Source organism: Saccopteryx bilineata, chromosome 6, assembly GCF_036850765.1.
Source record: "Saccopteryx bilineata isolate mSacBil1 chromosome 6, mSacBil1_pri_phased_curated, whole genome shotgun sequence".
NCBI classification, from domain to species: domain Eukaryota; kingdom Metazoa; phylum Chordata; class Mammalia; order Chiroptera; family Emballonuridae; genus Saccopteryx; species Saccopteryx bilineata.
Window position 1 is genome coordinate 184,408,448 of NC_089495.1, and position 13,680 is coordinate 184,422,127.

The 13,680-nt window shown below is 38.8% G+C and overlaps 1 protein-coding gene across 4 annotated transcripts in view; it reads right to left on the bottom strand.

Moving 5' to 3' along the window:
* ATRN (attractin) overlaps positions 1-13,680 on the bottom strand; it is a 150,180-nt gene that overhangs the window by 82,777 nt on the left and 53,723 nt on the right. For all 4 annotated transcript variants that reach the window (XM_066236333.1, XM_066236332.1, XM_066236334.1 and 1 more), the window contains exons 7-10: positions 5,282-5,372; positions 4,150-4,393; positions 2,659-2,842; positions 1,494-1,648 (exon numbers count right to left, since the gene is read on the bottom strand). In XM_066236333.1, the coding sequence (XP_066092430.1) occupies positions 1,494-1,648; positions 2,659-2,842; positions 4,150-4,393; positions 5,282-5,372 (674 nt within the window). The remainder of the gene's footprint in view (positions 1-1,493; positions 1,649-2,658; positions 2,843-4,149; positions 4,394-5,281; positions 5,373-13,680) is intronic.

Below are 13,680 nucleotides of genomic sequence, written 5' to 3' on the forward strand. Positions count from 1 at the left end.
TTCTCTGTTGCTAAACCTGAAAGACTTTCCAGGCTTTATTTAATCCCTTTGTAGCCATTGTTAACAGCTCCCTTGCAGGACACCTTTGCCTCACTTTCCTTCTACTTCTCTGACATGCTTTCACAGTCTGCATTCTCTTTCCAGTTTATTTGTCAGCCTATCCGCTGGCTCTTTGCCATCCCTGATAACACATGTTCCCTATAGAACTTCACCCCTCACAGAGCCTCCCACTGCTCTCTGCACTGCTCCAGCCCACAGTCATCTCCAGCTGACCATGCTCCCAAACTGAGCTTACTCACCTTCTCTCAGACCCTGTCCCTGTATGGAGTTTTCTTTCCAGCCTTGGTAAAAAGCACCATCTACCCTGGCCCACACTAGATATCTGGGAATCAAGATTCTCAAAATACAACCCACAATCCTCAAGTTCTCGGGAGTTGTCAAACCCATCTCTTTATCCTCATTGTCACTTCCACAGCCTTGGTTCAAAACCTCCTCTGGACTTCAGCAACAGCTCCCTAACTCCCATTGGGTCTCTTCCCAACTACTCACCACAATGCCACAAAGAGATCTTCCTAAAACACAAATACAATTCTATTACCTCTGTAAGATTTTTCAAAAAGCCCTAACTCCTCAGCATTATATAACAAACTGGCCCCTCAAGATCTGATCAGTCTAAGAGTTGCTTGGGTCTCCTGTTCCACCTAATGCCACTTCCCCCTGATGTGCAGCTAAAATATAGCGAAAACTAGCTACTCACAGGCCCTGAGTATGTGGCATGATCTCTTTTCACCTCCATCCAAGAAGTCTGCCTAACCTCGTCTAGCTGACTTTCCAGTGTTCCTCATGCCCCAGCCTAAAAGGCCCCTTCTCAAGAAGGCTTTCCCTAACCACAACCTTTACCCCCATGTGTTAAGGAATGTTCACAGGTGCTCTTGTATGTTCATCTCAGAGCAAGTAATACCCTGAACTACAATTATATTGTACGCTATTTTCTACATTCCTATTATGAAGCCAAGGCTGTAACTTATTCATCTTACAATCCAAAACGTACAAGCTCAGTGGCTGGCACAAAAATGAACATCTGATGTTATTTACATGCCAGAATGAGGTGTATTTCATTTTGCGTGAACCAATACTGCCCTCTTCTGGTCAAATATATTACCACACCAAAAATTTTAAAAGAGTATGTGGGCAATAACTATAAGATACTGCTATGTAAGATATTTGCAGTACAGCAGAGCTCAGTCATCCCAATCCATCCTCAAAAATTAACATCCAACTAATTAAAAGTGACTTAAAAAAGAATTTAATATAGAAGTAATGTTTTTTAATAGACGTAACAGTTAAATTAACATAAAGAATGCCGTTCAGGCCTCTTTCAGATGGTCTGACCATTTTAATTCCCTTTAAAATGTTACTGATAGACAAAAAAGACTCACGAGGATAAAGTGGCTTTGGGAAACTTACCAATGTCATGGCTTTGGGAAACTTACCAATGTCATAGGCCATGAAATCTGAAGAAAAGCATTTTGCACCATGACTCATGGATGTGTCATTGTGTGTGTTTCCTCCAAACACCAGCATGGTTCCACTCACTATCACAGCTGTGTGCAAGTAGCGGAAAAATTGGCTGTCCTTAAGAATGGTCCTTTTCGAGATTTAAAAATGAGAAATACAAGGTTAGTTTTTTTACAATACTTATCACCTATTCACTAATGCAAACATAACCATTTTCTTAACTTCACATCAAATGTGTAAATACTTCCGGATTTTCCCTATATATAATCTTCTCAATAATAAGCAGACATGTAAAATCTTACAGACCTATGAAACTTTTGACAAAATATATTAAGAGCCTTAAAAATCTATGACCCTATAATTGCAGTTTCTGGGTAGAAAGCATGTGAATACAAACAGAAGCTTACGCACAATACTTTATAAAGTGAGACAAAAGCTAGAAACCAAAATTTCTAACTGTACAGGCTCAGTACACCTACACAATGGAGTATTACACAGCCACTAAAAACGATGGTTTTAATTACAGACACAATGTAAAGTGCTATTCATAGCACGATTTCAAGTACGTAGAAAAATACAAAAAGAAGAGAACTACTGCTTTATAATTACATTATTTCATAACTCAAATTTGCTTCACATTTATTAAAATCAGCATACTTCATATAGACCAATATCTAGTTAGGAAGAGGAGAGTGCTAATCTTTTAGGTATTGAGGCCATCTCTGTTTGATGATTTCATGGAATGACACCAATACCTGACCCCAATGATGGCACCTTGGTCATCAAGAAAAGGTAAAATGAATATATTCTACTTAATTACAACAGTGTGCATAAACTCAGAATAACTTATCCCTTAAGATTCTGAAGAGCTAAAATTTTACAGTGGTACTGAGTATATGAAAATTGAAAACCAATAAAAATTACTGAGCCTTTTCTAATCAACCTACTACAAAATTATAGAATGCAACAACATAAATATATACTAGCTGCTTTACTACCTACTGCTTCTTTCCCGATTTCTTTGTAACACTGACGAGAAGAATTATCTGCTATGCTGGAAGACAAAAATAGAGCACAATATTTTCCCAACAATTGCCAGAATTCACAGTGTAAAGTGAAAGCTCAAGAAAAAGCACCCACCACATCTGGGTGTCCACATCATATCTATAGAGATCATCTGCAAGTCGGTATTTATTGGCGCTGAAAGCTTTATAGCCTCCATGAACATACAGGGCCCTGGTCCTGTGGTCAAAGACACTGCTATGGCCGTAGCCCCCTTGGACAAGGGCACCTTGGGTATTTAATATACTCCACGTGTTCTTATCTGAAAAGGGAAAATAGTTAAAGGCAAGTGTTGCAGGCTCCTCCTAATACTTAAAATTACCAAATAGCTTAAGACAAGAGATTTCAGGAGAACTGATGCACATAACTTTATTTTCTTAAAGTCAGTTTGTTAAACGTTTGGATGTTCTAATATGCCATGTAGGAAAAGAATTACATTAAGCTTAAAAGACTTATATGTTCCTAATCTGTATACCGTAATTGTTAACCAGGGTCACCCCCATAAAATTCAATTAAAAAACCAATAAATAAAAAATAAGACTCAGATTCCCCTTAACCAAGCATTTAATTCCCCGTACCTTTACTGACCAATACACAGATGTGCTTTATGGATCTACTTTCTCCAAATATAAACTGTAGCTATCCTGGCCTGTGGTGGCACAGTGGATAGAACATTAACCTGGAATGCTGAGATCACCGGTTCGGAAACCTGGTCAAGGCATATACTACAAGCAACTAGCAAGCAATGAGCAACTAAAGTGAAGCAGCTATGAGTTGATACTTCTGGCTCCCCTCCAAACCTCCTCTCTCTGTAAAATTAATAAGTAAAATCTTAAAAAAAATTATAGCTAGTACTCCACTTTGTAACAAAAGATACAATAAAATTTAAACAAAAAATTATGCCTGACCAGGCGGTGGCGCAGTGGATAGAGCGTCAGACTAGGATGTGGAAGACCCGGGTTCGAGACCCTGAGGTCGCCAGCTTGAGTGCGGGCTCATCTGGTTTGAGCAAAAGCTCACCAGCTTGAGCCCAAGGTCACTGGCTCGAGCAAGGGGTTACTCGGTCTGCTGAAGGCCCGCGGTCAAGGCACATATGAGAAGCAATCAATGAACAACTAAGGTGTTGCAACGCGCAACAAAAAACTAATGATTGATGCTTCTCATCTCTCTGTTCCTGTCTGTCTGTCCCTGTCTATCCCTCTCTCTGACTTTCTCTGTCTCTTTAAAAAATAAATAAATAAAAATAAATATATATATATGTGTGTGTGTGTGTGTGTGTGTGTGTGTATATATATATATATAAAATAAAGGAAAATCATATTCCTTTAAATGAATCTCTAAAGGGCTGACCAAATACTATTTTTCAGAATATGTTGTTTTGATTCATTTTTACATACCACATAGCAGCATCAATAATCTGAATTTCACTAATAACTATTGATGTTAACTGCATTTCAAGATAAAGTACTGGGTCAAGGTTAGGTTGAATCTTGTTAAAAAGCCACAATAATAAAGAGTAAAGGTTTTAAATCTGACATTCAAAAAAACTCAGTGGAAAAATATACTTACCCAAGTCATATTCCTGTACATTGCTTATATATCCATAGAGAGGGCAGTGACCAAAGATGACCAGCATGACCACTCGGTTAGTTTTCAATGTGACAATGTGTGCTGAGTGCCCAACCACTGCATACTGCTCCTTTGCTTTGGGAGTCAACAATACCCATGATTCATTATGAATATGAAACACTCTCAACTCATTGGTTACATTCCCAGTTGAATCAATTTTTCCTCCATACATGTAAATTTTATCCTAGAGCAAAAATGTGAATAAAATTCTAAAAATATCAAAAGGATTAAATATGAGCAGAAAAGCAGTTCAAAACCTCAATAGTATTCTTAGCTTAAAAAATATTAGAGAAATGCAGCTTTCAATGAATTTCTAAAAAAATATGGCAAAATAAACAAAATAAAGTAAATCGTATTCTATATCTAACAATTTGCCACTTTTCTTGGGCTTTCTCATGCAAAATCTGTTACAGTAATAAAATGATCTGAAAAAATAAAGTTGAAAAGAGTCCTCATCCTACCATAAATCACAAAGACAAGGAAGTAAAAATGATTATTCAGTTATATCGCAATGTGGCTACTCTTGGCTAACTTTGCTAGTGAATGTAAACGCTAATCTACATTATATTAATTTTTAATCATTTAGTACCATAATCATAATATTGCAGTACAATTTGAATCCATTAAAATCTCTTGTGTTAAATGTTTTCACTTTAACTTCTACTTATACATTAGCTAATTGTATACCCCACCACCAAGTAGAAAGTTTTCTCCCAATTAAAAACCAATACTAAAGTTAAAATTATAGGAACACAAAATAGAATGGTGCTTGTCAGTGGCTGGGGGAGGAAGAAATTAGGATTTAGTGTTGTTTAACGGGTGTAGAGTTGCAATTTTATAGGATGAGAAGAGTTACAGAAATGGATGGTGGTGATTGTTACAGAACATCATGGATGTACTTAATACGACTGAATTTACATTAAAAACTGGTTAAGATGATAAATGCGTATTTTACCACAATCAAAAATAATAGGGGAAAAAGCAACATTTAATAGCTTTTCAATCACAAAATATGACAAAGTCATTGTAGAAGAACTGAGTTTCTAGCTCAGTACAGAGTGAGATGTTTTACCTTGTATAATGCTAAAGAATGGCCATATCTAACAACCACGTTGTTCACAGAATGATTCAGTGCAAGCCACTCCCTAGAAGCAAGGTCATACCTACAAAATAAACAGATGACATTGTTTCATTTTTATTTGTGATATAATCAGTTTGAAGATGCTCATTACATCCGCTAGGCACACGAGGAGGCACCTGGGTGAACAAACCTAACACCTAGGCCTACTATCAGATGAGAACTCAGGAAGGGGAGGTCTGGGCTGCACAGCTCTGAGACAAGAAAGAAATAAATCTATTAAAAGTTCCTAATGCTTCCTGAAAACCTTGTCTACACACAGTCTAGACAATTGAAAGCTGGATTATACTTAAGGAACTTAATTTTTTTTTTTTTTTTTCAGTGAGCAAGACAGAGACAGACAGGCAGGAAGGGAGAGAGATGAGAAGCATCAATCTTCACTGCGGCAGTTTAGTTGTTCACTGATTGCTTTCTCATATGTGCCTTGACTGGTGGGCTACAGTACAGCAAATGACTGCTTGCTCAAGCCAGCAACCTTTGGGCTCAAGCCGGCTGAGCCCACGCTCAGGCTAGAGACCTCAGGGTTTTGAACCTGGGTCCTCTGCATCCCAGCCCGACACTCTATTCACTGTGCCACCACCTGGTCAGGCAAGGAACTTTGATTTTTAAAATTCATATTTTAAGAAAGCTATATCATTATAACATTTCAATTATACTATAAATACATTTTATACAAAAATGCCAAAAAGAAAATCATTTATACTCTTGCTTTGCCTCTCAATAATATTCAATATCTTAGAATATTCACTTTGAGTTTGTCTTTGAGGAAAATATCACTTTACTGTTTTTATTAAAATCATAATATTCATTATGAAGAATGTCATCAATGTAAAAATATAAAGAGCTAAAATCATAAAAATGATCCCACATTTCATTACCTAGAAAGAAATATCATTAACATTAACTAAACATCATTCCAGATATTTTTCAATGCTTATATATAGAAAGAATAGAGTAACAATATATATTTTTATACAAAGGAGATCATGCTACAGGGAATACATTTAATGAATAGTGTTAAGTTTAATTTTTATATAATTTAATAGAAAAACTAAAAAAACCCCCAATGCTATTGTTATATTTTAAATGTTTATTTATTTTCTGTTTCCCTGAATAATCTATTTGTTTTTTTTTTAATTAATTTATTTTTTACAGAGACAGAGAGTGAGTCAGAGAGAAGGATAGACAGGGACAGACAGACAGGAATGGAGAGAGATAAGAAGCATCAATCATTAGTTTTTCATTGCGCGTTGCAACACCTTAGTTGTTCATTGATTGCTTTCTCATATGTGCCTTGACTGTGGGCCTTCAGCAGACTGAGTAACCCCTTGCTGGAGCCAGTGACCTTGGGCTCAAGCTGGTGGGATTTTGCTCAAACCAGATGAGCCCGCACTCAAGCTGGCGACGTCGGGGTCTCGAACCTGGGTCCTCTGCATCCTAGTCCGACGCTCTACCCACTGCGCCACCGGCTGGTCAGGCAATCTGAGTTTTTTAATTATGCAAATCATTACTATAGGTAAACAAGATGTCAGAAAGTTTTATCACAACATAATAGCAAAAAAGGAAACAAATGCCTATCAATAGAAAATGGCTTAATAAGTACAGCATATCTCTATAACAGATACTTATACAGAGAAAAATTAATATATTCAAGAAACATGTGATATTATCAAAATAATTCTTGAAACAATGTAAAGCTAAAGAAGCAACCTACAGAATATTTTATATGTATTTAAAGTGTAAAAATATGTAAACGAACAAATGACACCACAAAATCAGAATATTAATTATCTCTGAGATTATGGAGGGGCACGAAGGCATCTTCAACTATATTCACAATGTTTTACTTCCTAACCAGGATAGTAAATACAGCAGAATTCATTATTTTTCTCTAAACCTTTCCTTTTGTCTTAAGTATTATATACATGATCTGAAACAAATTTAGCAAAATGGTGACATTTATTAAATATGAACAGTACAAAGATTAATACTACCTATGACTTTATGTATTGTTTGAATATTCTACATTTTTTAAATACATGAAAAATTTAGAAGTTGAATTCACTTTAGTTTTTAAGTTATATACAATTTAATTTTAGACAGAATCCACTCACTTCCTGCTTTGAAAGTTGAAAACTTTAGCACACACGTTTCCTCCCATTTTCCCTCCCAATTTGTTATATAATTTTTATATTGTCCAGGTCACAACATTCATATTCCATTCTATAATTCCACAGTTACTTAGTACTAAATCTATATTTTAGCTGAATAGTTCACTTACCATGACTTCTCTTTCTTGAGCCTTTAATTCTTAATTGGCTGGATTTCCCTGTCAAGTAGCCTTTTTCTAGTTAAGCTCATATGTAATCCTTTCTCTAAATTCTTTCATGTTTAATAATAGTATCTGCTTGCTAGCTTTACAGTTGAATGACACCTTGGCTGGGTATAATATTCTTGAGCCATTCTTTTTTTTCTTCAGAAATTTGCAGATATTGCTCCCTTGAATGCTGGTATTAAGTGTTGCTATGGAGAAGTGTGAGGTAAGTCTGGTCCCCCTCCCCCTTTTCATGTGGTTTGCTTTTCTGCTTAGAAGTCTGGAGAAGTCTCAATAATTCTCATTCTCTCTCCCTGGCCCTCTTTCCCTCTTCTTCCCTCCCTTCTTCTCTTTCTCTCTCTCTATATCTTTCTCTCACTAATTTTAAAGACACAATATTATACTCTAGGTAAAAATAAAACTATCTAGGAAAATGGATTTACAAAATTGACTGCATAACACTGCAACACTTTTGTAGAGTTCTGACTATGGAAGGTGTTTTCTGAGAAGGACTATTGTGGCTTCTGAAAACACACACCTAATATTCAAGGTAGAGGCCTGTTTCTGTAAGCTTGAAAGAAAGCAAAGATACAGAGGGAGCAGAGATACAAGTCTCTGCATGATCGAATCCATATTTTTTTCAAGTGAAATAGAGGGTGTCCAGTCTGCATTTTGTTCTTCCTTTGTCAACAACATATCAGCCCAAGAGCTTGTCAGAAGCACTGGGACTGGCAAGATCCAATAACTCAGCTAAAATAAATTGCCAGTAGATACTTATATAATGGTCTCATTCTTTTCAAAACACAGAGAAGCAAATACAAGACAGGAATAATATTAATGTAATAAAACATAAGAAATTCGCCTGACCAGGCGGTGGCGCAGTGGAGGCGCAGTGGATAGAGCATCAGACTGGGATGCGGAAGACCCAGGTTTGAGACCCCAACGTCGCCAGCTTGCGCGCAGGCTCATCTGGTTTGAGCAAAAGCTCACTGGCTTGAGCCCAAGGTCGCTGGCTTGAGCAAGGGGATACTCGGTCTGCTGAAGGCCTGTGGTCAAGGCATATATGAGAAAGCAAGCAATGAACAACTAAGGTGTTGCAACGCGCAACGAAAAACTAATGATTGATGCTTCTCATCTCTCCGTTCCTGTCTATCCCTCTCTCTAACTCTCTCTCTCTCTCTGTTTCGGAAAACAAACAAACAAAAAACCGTAAGAAATTCCAGGTACCAAATAAATACTACTTCTTCTGGAAGATGAATCCACAATAAGACAAACTAGAAATTCAGAAACAGGTGTCTTCCACAGAGCTGTAGCCATCTCTCTCACAAACTTGTCCTGGTTGGCTGATAACACAATAAGCATCATGCCACAGGGTAGGTACATACTCCACCACCCACAGTGGCCTGGTATTCTAGTTAAAGTGTCTAGCCATCCAAAGACCACAGCAAAGGCTCTGCAGAGATTGTACGCACAGAACTATCTGAGGCTTCTCACCCACCACTGGGGAACAATTTTTTTTTTTCATTTTCTGTTGCATGAGGTTTTAGAACTGTCTCTATATATAATTCTGCATCGCTGATTCCAAATCTGAAATCCATTTTTTGGTGCATACTCTAGTTTTTATGCAATTTTAATTTCTTTTGTTACAGTTAATGGCATGCATTGGTTTTTAAATTGGAGTTAAAGGGCGGTGACTCTTGAATTGAACATAACCACAAGGCAATTAATGTTTTACAAATATCACTTTTACATAATTGTAGTTGTTTTTAAATGTAAAAAATGATTATCTGATAGGCCCTGGCCGGTTGGCTCAGCGGTAGAGCGTCGGCCTGGCGTGCGGGGGACCCGGGTTCGATTCCCGGCCAGGGCACATAGGAGAAGCGCCCATTTGCTTCTCCACCCCCCCCCCCTCCTTCCTCTCTGTCTCTCTCTTCCCCTCCCGCAGCCAAGGCTCCATTGGAGCAAAGATGGCCCGGGCGCTGGGGATGGCTCCTTGGCCTCTGCCCCAGGCGCTAGAGTGGCTCTGGTCTCGGCAGAGCGATGTCCCGGAGGGGCAGAGCATCACCCCCTGGTGGGCAGAGCATTGCCCCTGGTGGGCGTGCCGGGTGGATCCCGGTCGGGCGCATGCGGGAGTCTGTCTGACTGTCTCTCCCTGTTTCCAGCTTCAGAAAAATTAAAAAAAAAAAAAAAAAAAAAAAGAAATCTTAACCCATAAGACCAAGACTAATGGTTCTGCAAGAGGATTCTTGGGTGACATAAGATGGGAACTGCTTTACAATGCAACTTAAAAGTTTTTAATTAACATCATTGTGGAGAAAAGAGAGTAAGCAATTCCTGAAATAACTTACGTAACAGTACAGATGATGATTAATTTATAATCTAAATTCTAGAAATACTTCTAAAAGGAGTCAATGTTTACTTTTCCTGAATTATTAAAAACTTATTTAAAACTATATTAATATTTTCATGAAATAAGGCTATAAAACTCATGTTTTGATTAAGTACAAGCAGAAAAAAATGATACAATCTATAAAAAAATGAGGTTTATGAGGTATACCAAATAAAAGAAATAGGTGACAATAATATTTCTAGGAACAAATATTTGTGAAGGAAATAAATATAGTTGACTCTTAAACAACAAGACCTTGAACTGCACAGGTCCATTTATATGCAGATTTTTTTCAACAGATCACAGTTCAATTGACCTCTGCAGTTCAACTGACCCTTGTAGCTCTGTTCTGTTCAAGGGTCAGCTTCAAGGGTGGGAACCCATGATGTGTGGAGGGCCAACTGTAATTATAATATATGTCGATTTTCAACTGTGTGGGAGATCAGTGCCACAACCCCCCTCACATTGTTGCTTGAGTGTCAACCATAATTCATTTACTCTCTCATTCATTTTATAAATACTTACTTGAGTATATTCTATGAGTTAAGCCCTGACTTGAGTGAGTTAACAAAGTCCCTAAGCTTGGAGAATTTATAGTGGAAAGGGCATAAAATGAGCAAGCACAATGGGCACAAACAGAATTAAAAATTATGACACTGCTCTAATGAAATGAGAACTATGGAAATGGACAGGGAGAACCTGTCTGAACTGAATGGTCAGGGAAGAGTTCTCTGTAGGACAGTTAAAACTAAGACCTAAAGGGTAACAAAACATTGCCCTGAGCTACAATAGCAGGAATACTGTAGACAGGGAACTGTAAGCTCAAAGACCATTAAAGTCAGTATACACATGAATTTTAGGTCCAGAAAGGTGGCTAGTGAGGCAAGAGAACAGTGAATGAAGGCAGGAGGGGAACAAGTTGAGTCTGGGAAGGTAAAAAATGGCCAGATCTGGAGATTCTCCTGGTGCCTGATGAAGTAAGCACTCATTTTGGGGATGCTCAAGTGGTAAGGAACTGTGGGTGGCTTTTAAACATTACGGGTGGCCTCCAGTCAACAGCTAGCAAGAAGCTGTGGCCATCAGTCCTACAACCACAAGTAAATGGATTCTGCCAACAACCTGAGTGAGGATGAATGTAAATTTTTCACCGCTGAGCCTCTAGATGAGAACCCAGGTCAGGTAACATCCTGACTGATCAGGACCCAGTTAAACTCTGCCTAGACTCTTGACAAGCAGAAACTAGAAGGTAATAAATGTATTTTGTTTTAAGCTGCCAAGTTTGTGGTAACTTTTATGAAGCAAGAGATAACTAATACACTACCAATATAGGTTGTAAAAAAAACAAGAAATGAAGGAAGACTCCAAAATGTTCAGCTTAAGCAAACAGATGGATGGAGTGATCATTAACTGAGAGACATTTGGGCCAAGAACAGGCTGGAAGAAAGACCAGTTCTGGGCATAGTGAGTTTTGTTTTGTTTTTGTTTGTTTGTTTGTTTTTTAGTGAGAGAGACAGAGAGAGGGACAGACAAGCAAGAAGAAAGATGAGAAGCACCAGTTCTTCGCTGAGGCACCTCAGTTGTTTATTGATTGCTTTCTCATATGTGCCTTGACCAGGGGGCTACAGCAGAGTGAGTGACCCCCTGCTCAAGCCAGTGACCTTGGACTCAAGCTAGTGACCTTGGGCTTCAAGTCAATGGCTTCTGGGCTCAAGCCAGTGACCGTGGGGTCATGTCTATGATCCCACACTCAAGCAACCTCGAGCTCAAGCTGGTGAGCCCACTCTCAAGCTGGATGAGCCTGTGCTCACATCTGCGACCTCAGAGTTTTGACCCTGGGTCCTCTGTATCCCAGTCCAACGCTCTATCCACTGGGCTACCACCTGGTCAGGCTGTATACAGTGAGCTTAAGATGTCTATCAGACAACCAAAAGATGAAGCTGTCAAATAAAGAGGTGACAATATGGGTTCTGGTGCAAAGTCCAGGCTACAGACATAAATTTGGGAGTCACAGTCTAAAGGCCAAAATATTACATGCGATCACAAAGAACGTAAATATAAGAGGCCCACAGGCTGAGGACAAGGCACATCATCATTCAGAGTCAGCCAGCTGAAAAGGAACCAGCTAAGGAGGCAAAGAAGGAATAAGCAGTTAAGAAAAACATCAAGAGAATGTAGTGTCCTGGAAGCCAAGTGAAGAAAATGTTTAAAAGAGGGTGAAGGGACTGGTTATATCAAATGTTGGTGAAAGATAAGAACTAAGAATTGAAAATTTTAAATTCAGCTCTTCTGTCACACTAGCTACATTTTTTTTTTTTGTATTTTTCTGAAGCTGGAAACAGGGAGAGACAGTCAGACAGACTCCCGCATGCGCCCGACCGGGATCCACCCGGCACGCCCACCAGGGGCAACGCTCTGCCCACCAGGGGGCGATGCTCTGCCCCTCTGGGGCGTCGCTCTGCCGAGACCAGAGCCACTCTAGCGCCTGGGGCAGAGGCCAAGGAGCCATCCCCAGTGCCCGGGCCATCTTTGCTCCAATGGAGCCTTGGCTGCGGGAGGGGAAGAGAGAGACAGAGAGGAAGGGTGGGGGTGGAGAAGCAAATGGGCGCTTCTCCTATGTGCCCTGGCCGGGAATCGAACCCGGGTCCCCCGCACGCCAGGTCGACGCTCTACCGCTGAGCCAACCGGCCAGGGCCACACTAGCTACATTTTAAGTGCACAAAAACCACTGTGACTAGTGACATGACAGTGTAAATATAGAACATTTCCATCATAACCAAAATAGAAACTGTCTACTGCATAGCTCTCACGTATAGAAACAAAAGACGGAATAAACGAGCGTAGATGTATAGGTAAAGGCTAAATGTTGTGGTGGAAGTTGACACAAGTCCTTGCCGATAACCTTTATCTTGCAAGATACAAACAGGAAGCAAGGCCATCAGCTGAGAATGAAAATAGGAGAAAATGTGGTGGACATTTAAAAAATGAAAAGTATGATATCTGAGCAGAAGAATGAAAGACAGAATGAGAAAGAACCAATGAACTGTAAAGTCCCGCACAACCCAAGACTGTTAAGAGTTTGCCCAGATTATTAAATCTATTTGGGCATGTCTTTTGCCAAACTGGCAATTTTTGACAATTACTTCTTCAAATACCTTTTCAGACACAACCTCCTTCTTTTCTCCTTCTAGAACTCCTCTGGTAACAAAAATGTTAAGGGTTTGTTTTTTTTTTAATAGTCCACAGGTCTCTGGGCTTTTGTTTATTTTTTAGTATTCTATTTTCTCTTTGTTGTTCAGATTGAAGATTCCCCATTGTTCTACAAATTCACTGATTCCTTTGTCTTCTGCATTCTGCTATTGAGCCTATCCACTGAGATTTTTATTTTGATTATTTTTCAGTTCTAAAATTTACATTTGATTTTTCTTCCATATTTTCCATTTATTTGGTGAGATTTTCTATTTTTCATTTGTTTCAAGTGTTCTACAATCACTCATTAAAGCATAATTCTAATAATTGTGTCATTTTGGCTTGTCTCTTGATTGCCTTTTCTCATTCAAGTTTAGATTTTTCTGGCTGTTAACATGACAAATGATTTTCGATTGAAATCTGAACATTTTGGGTACCATGACA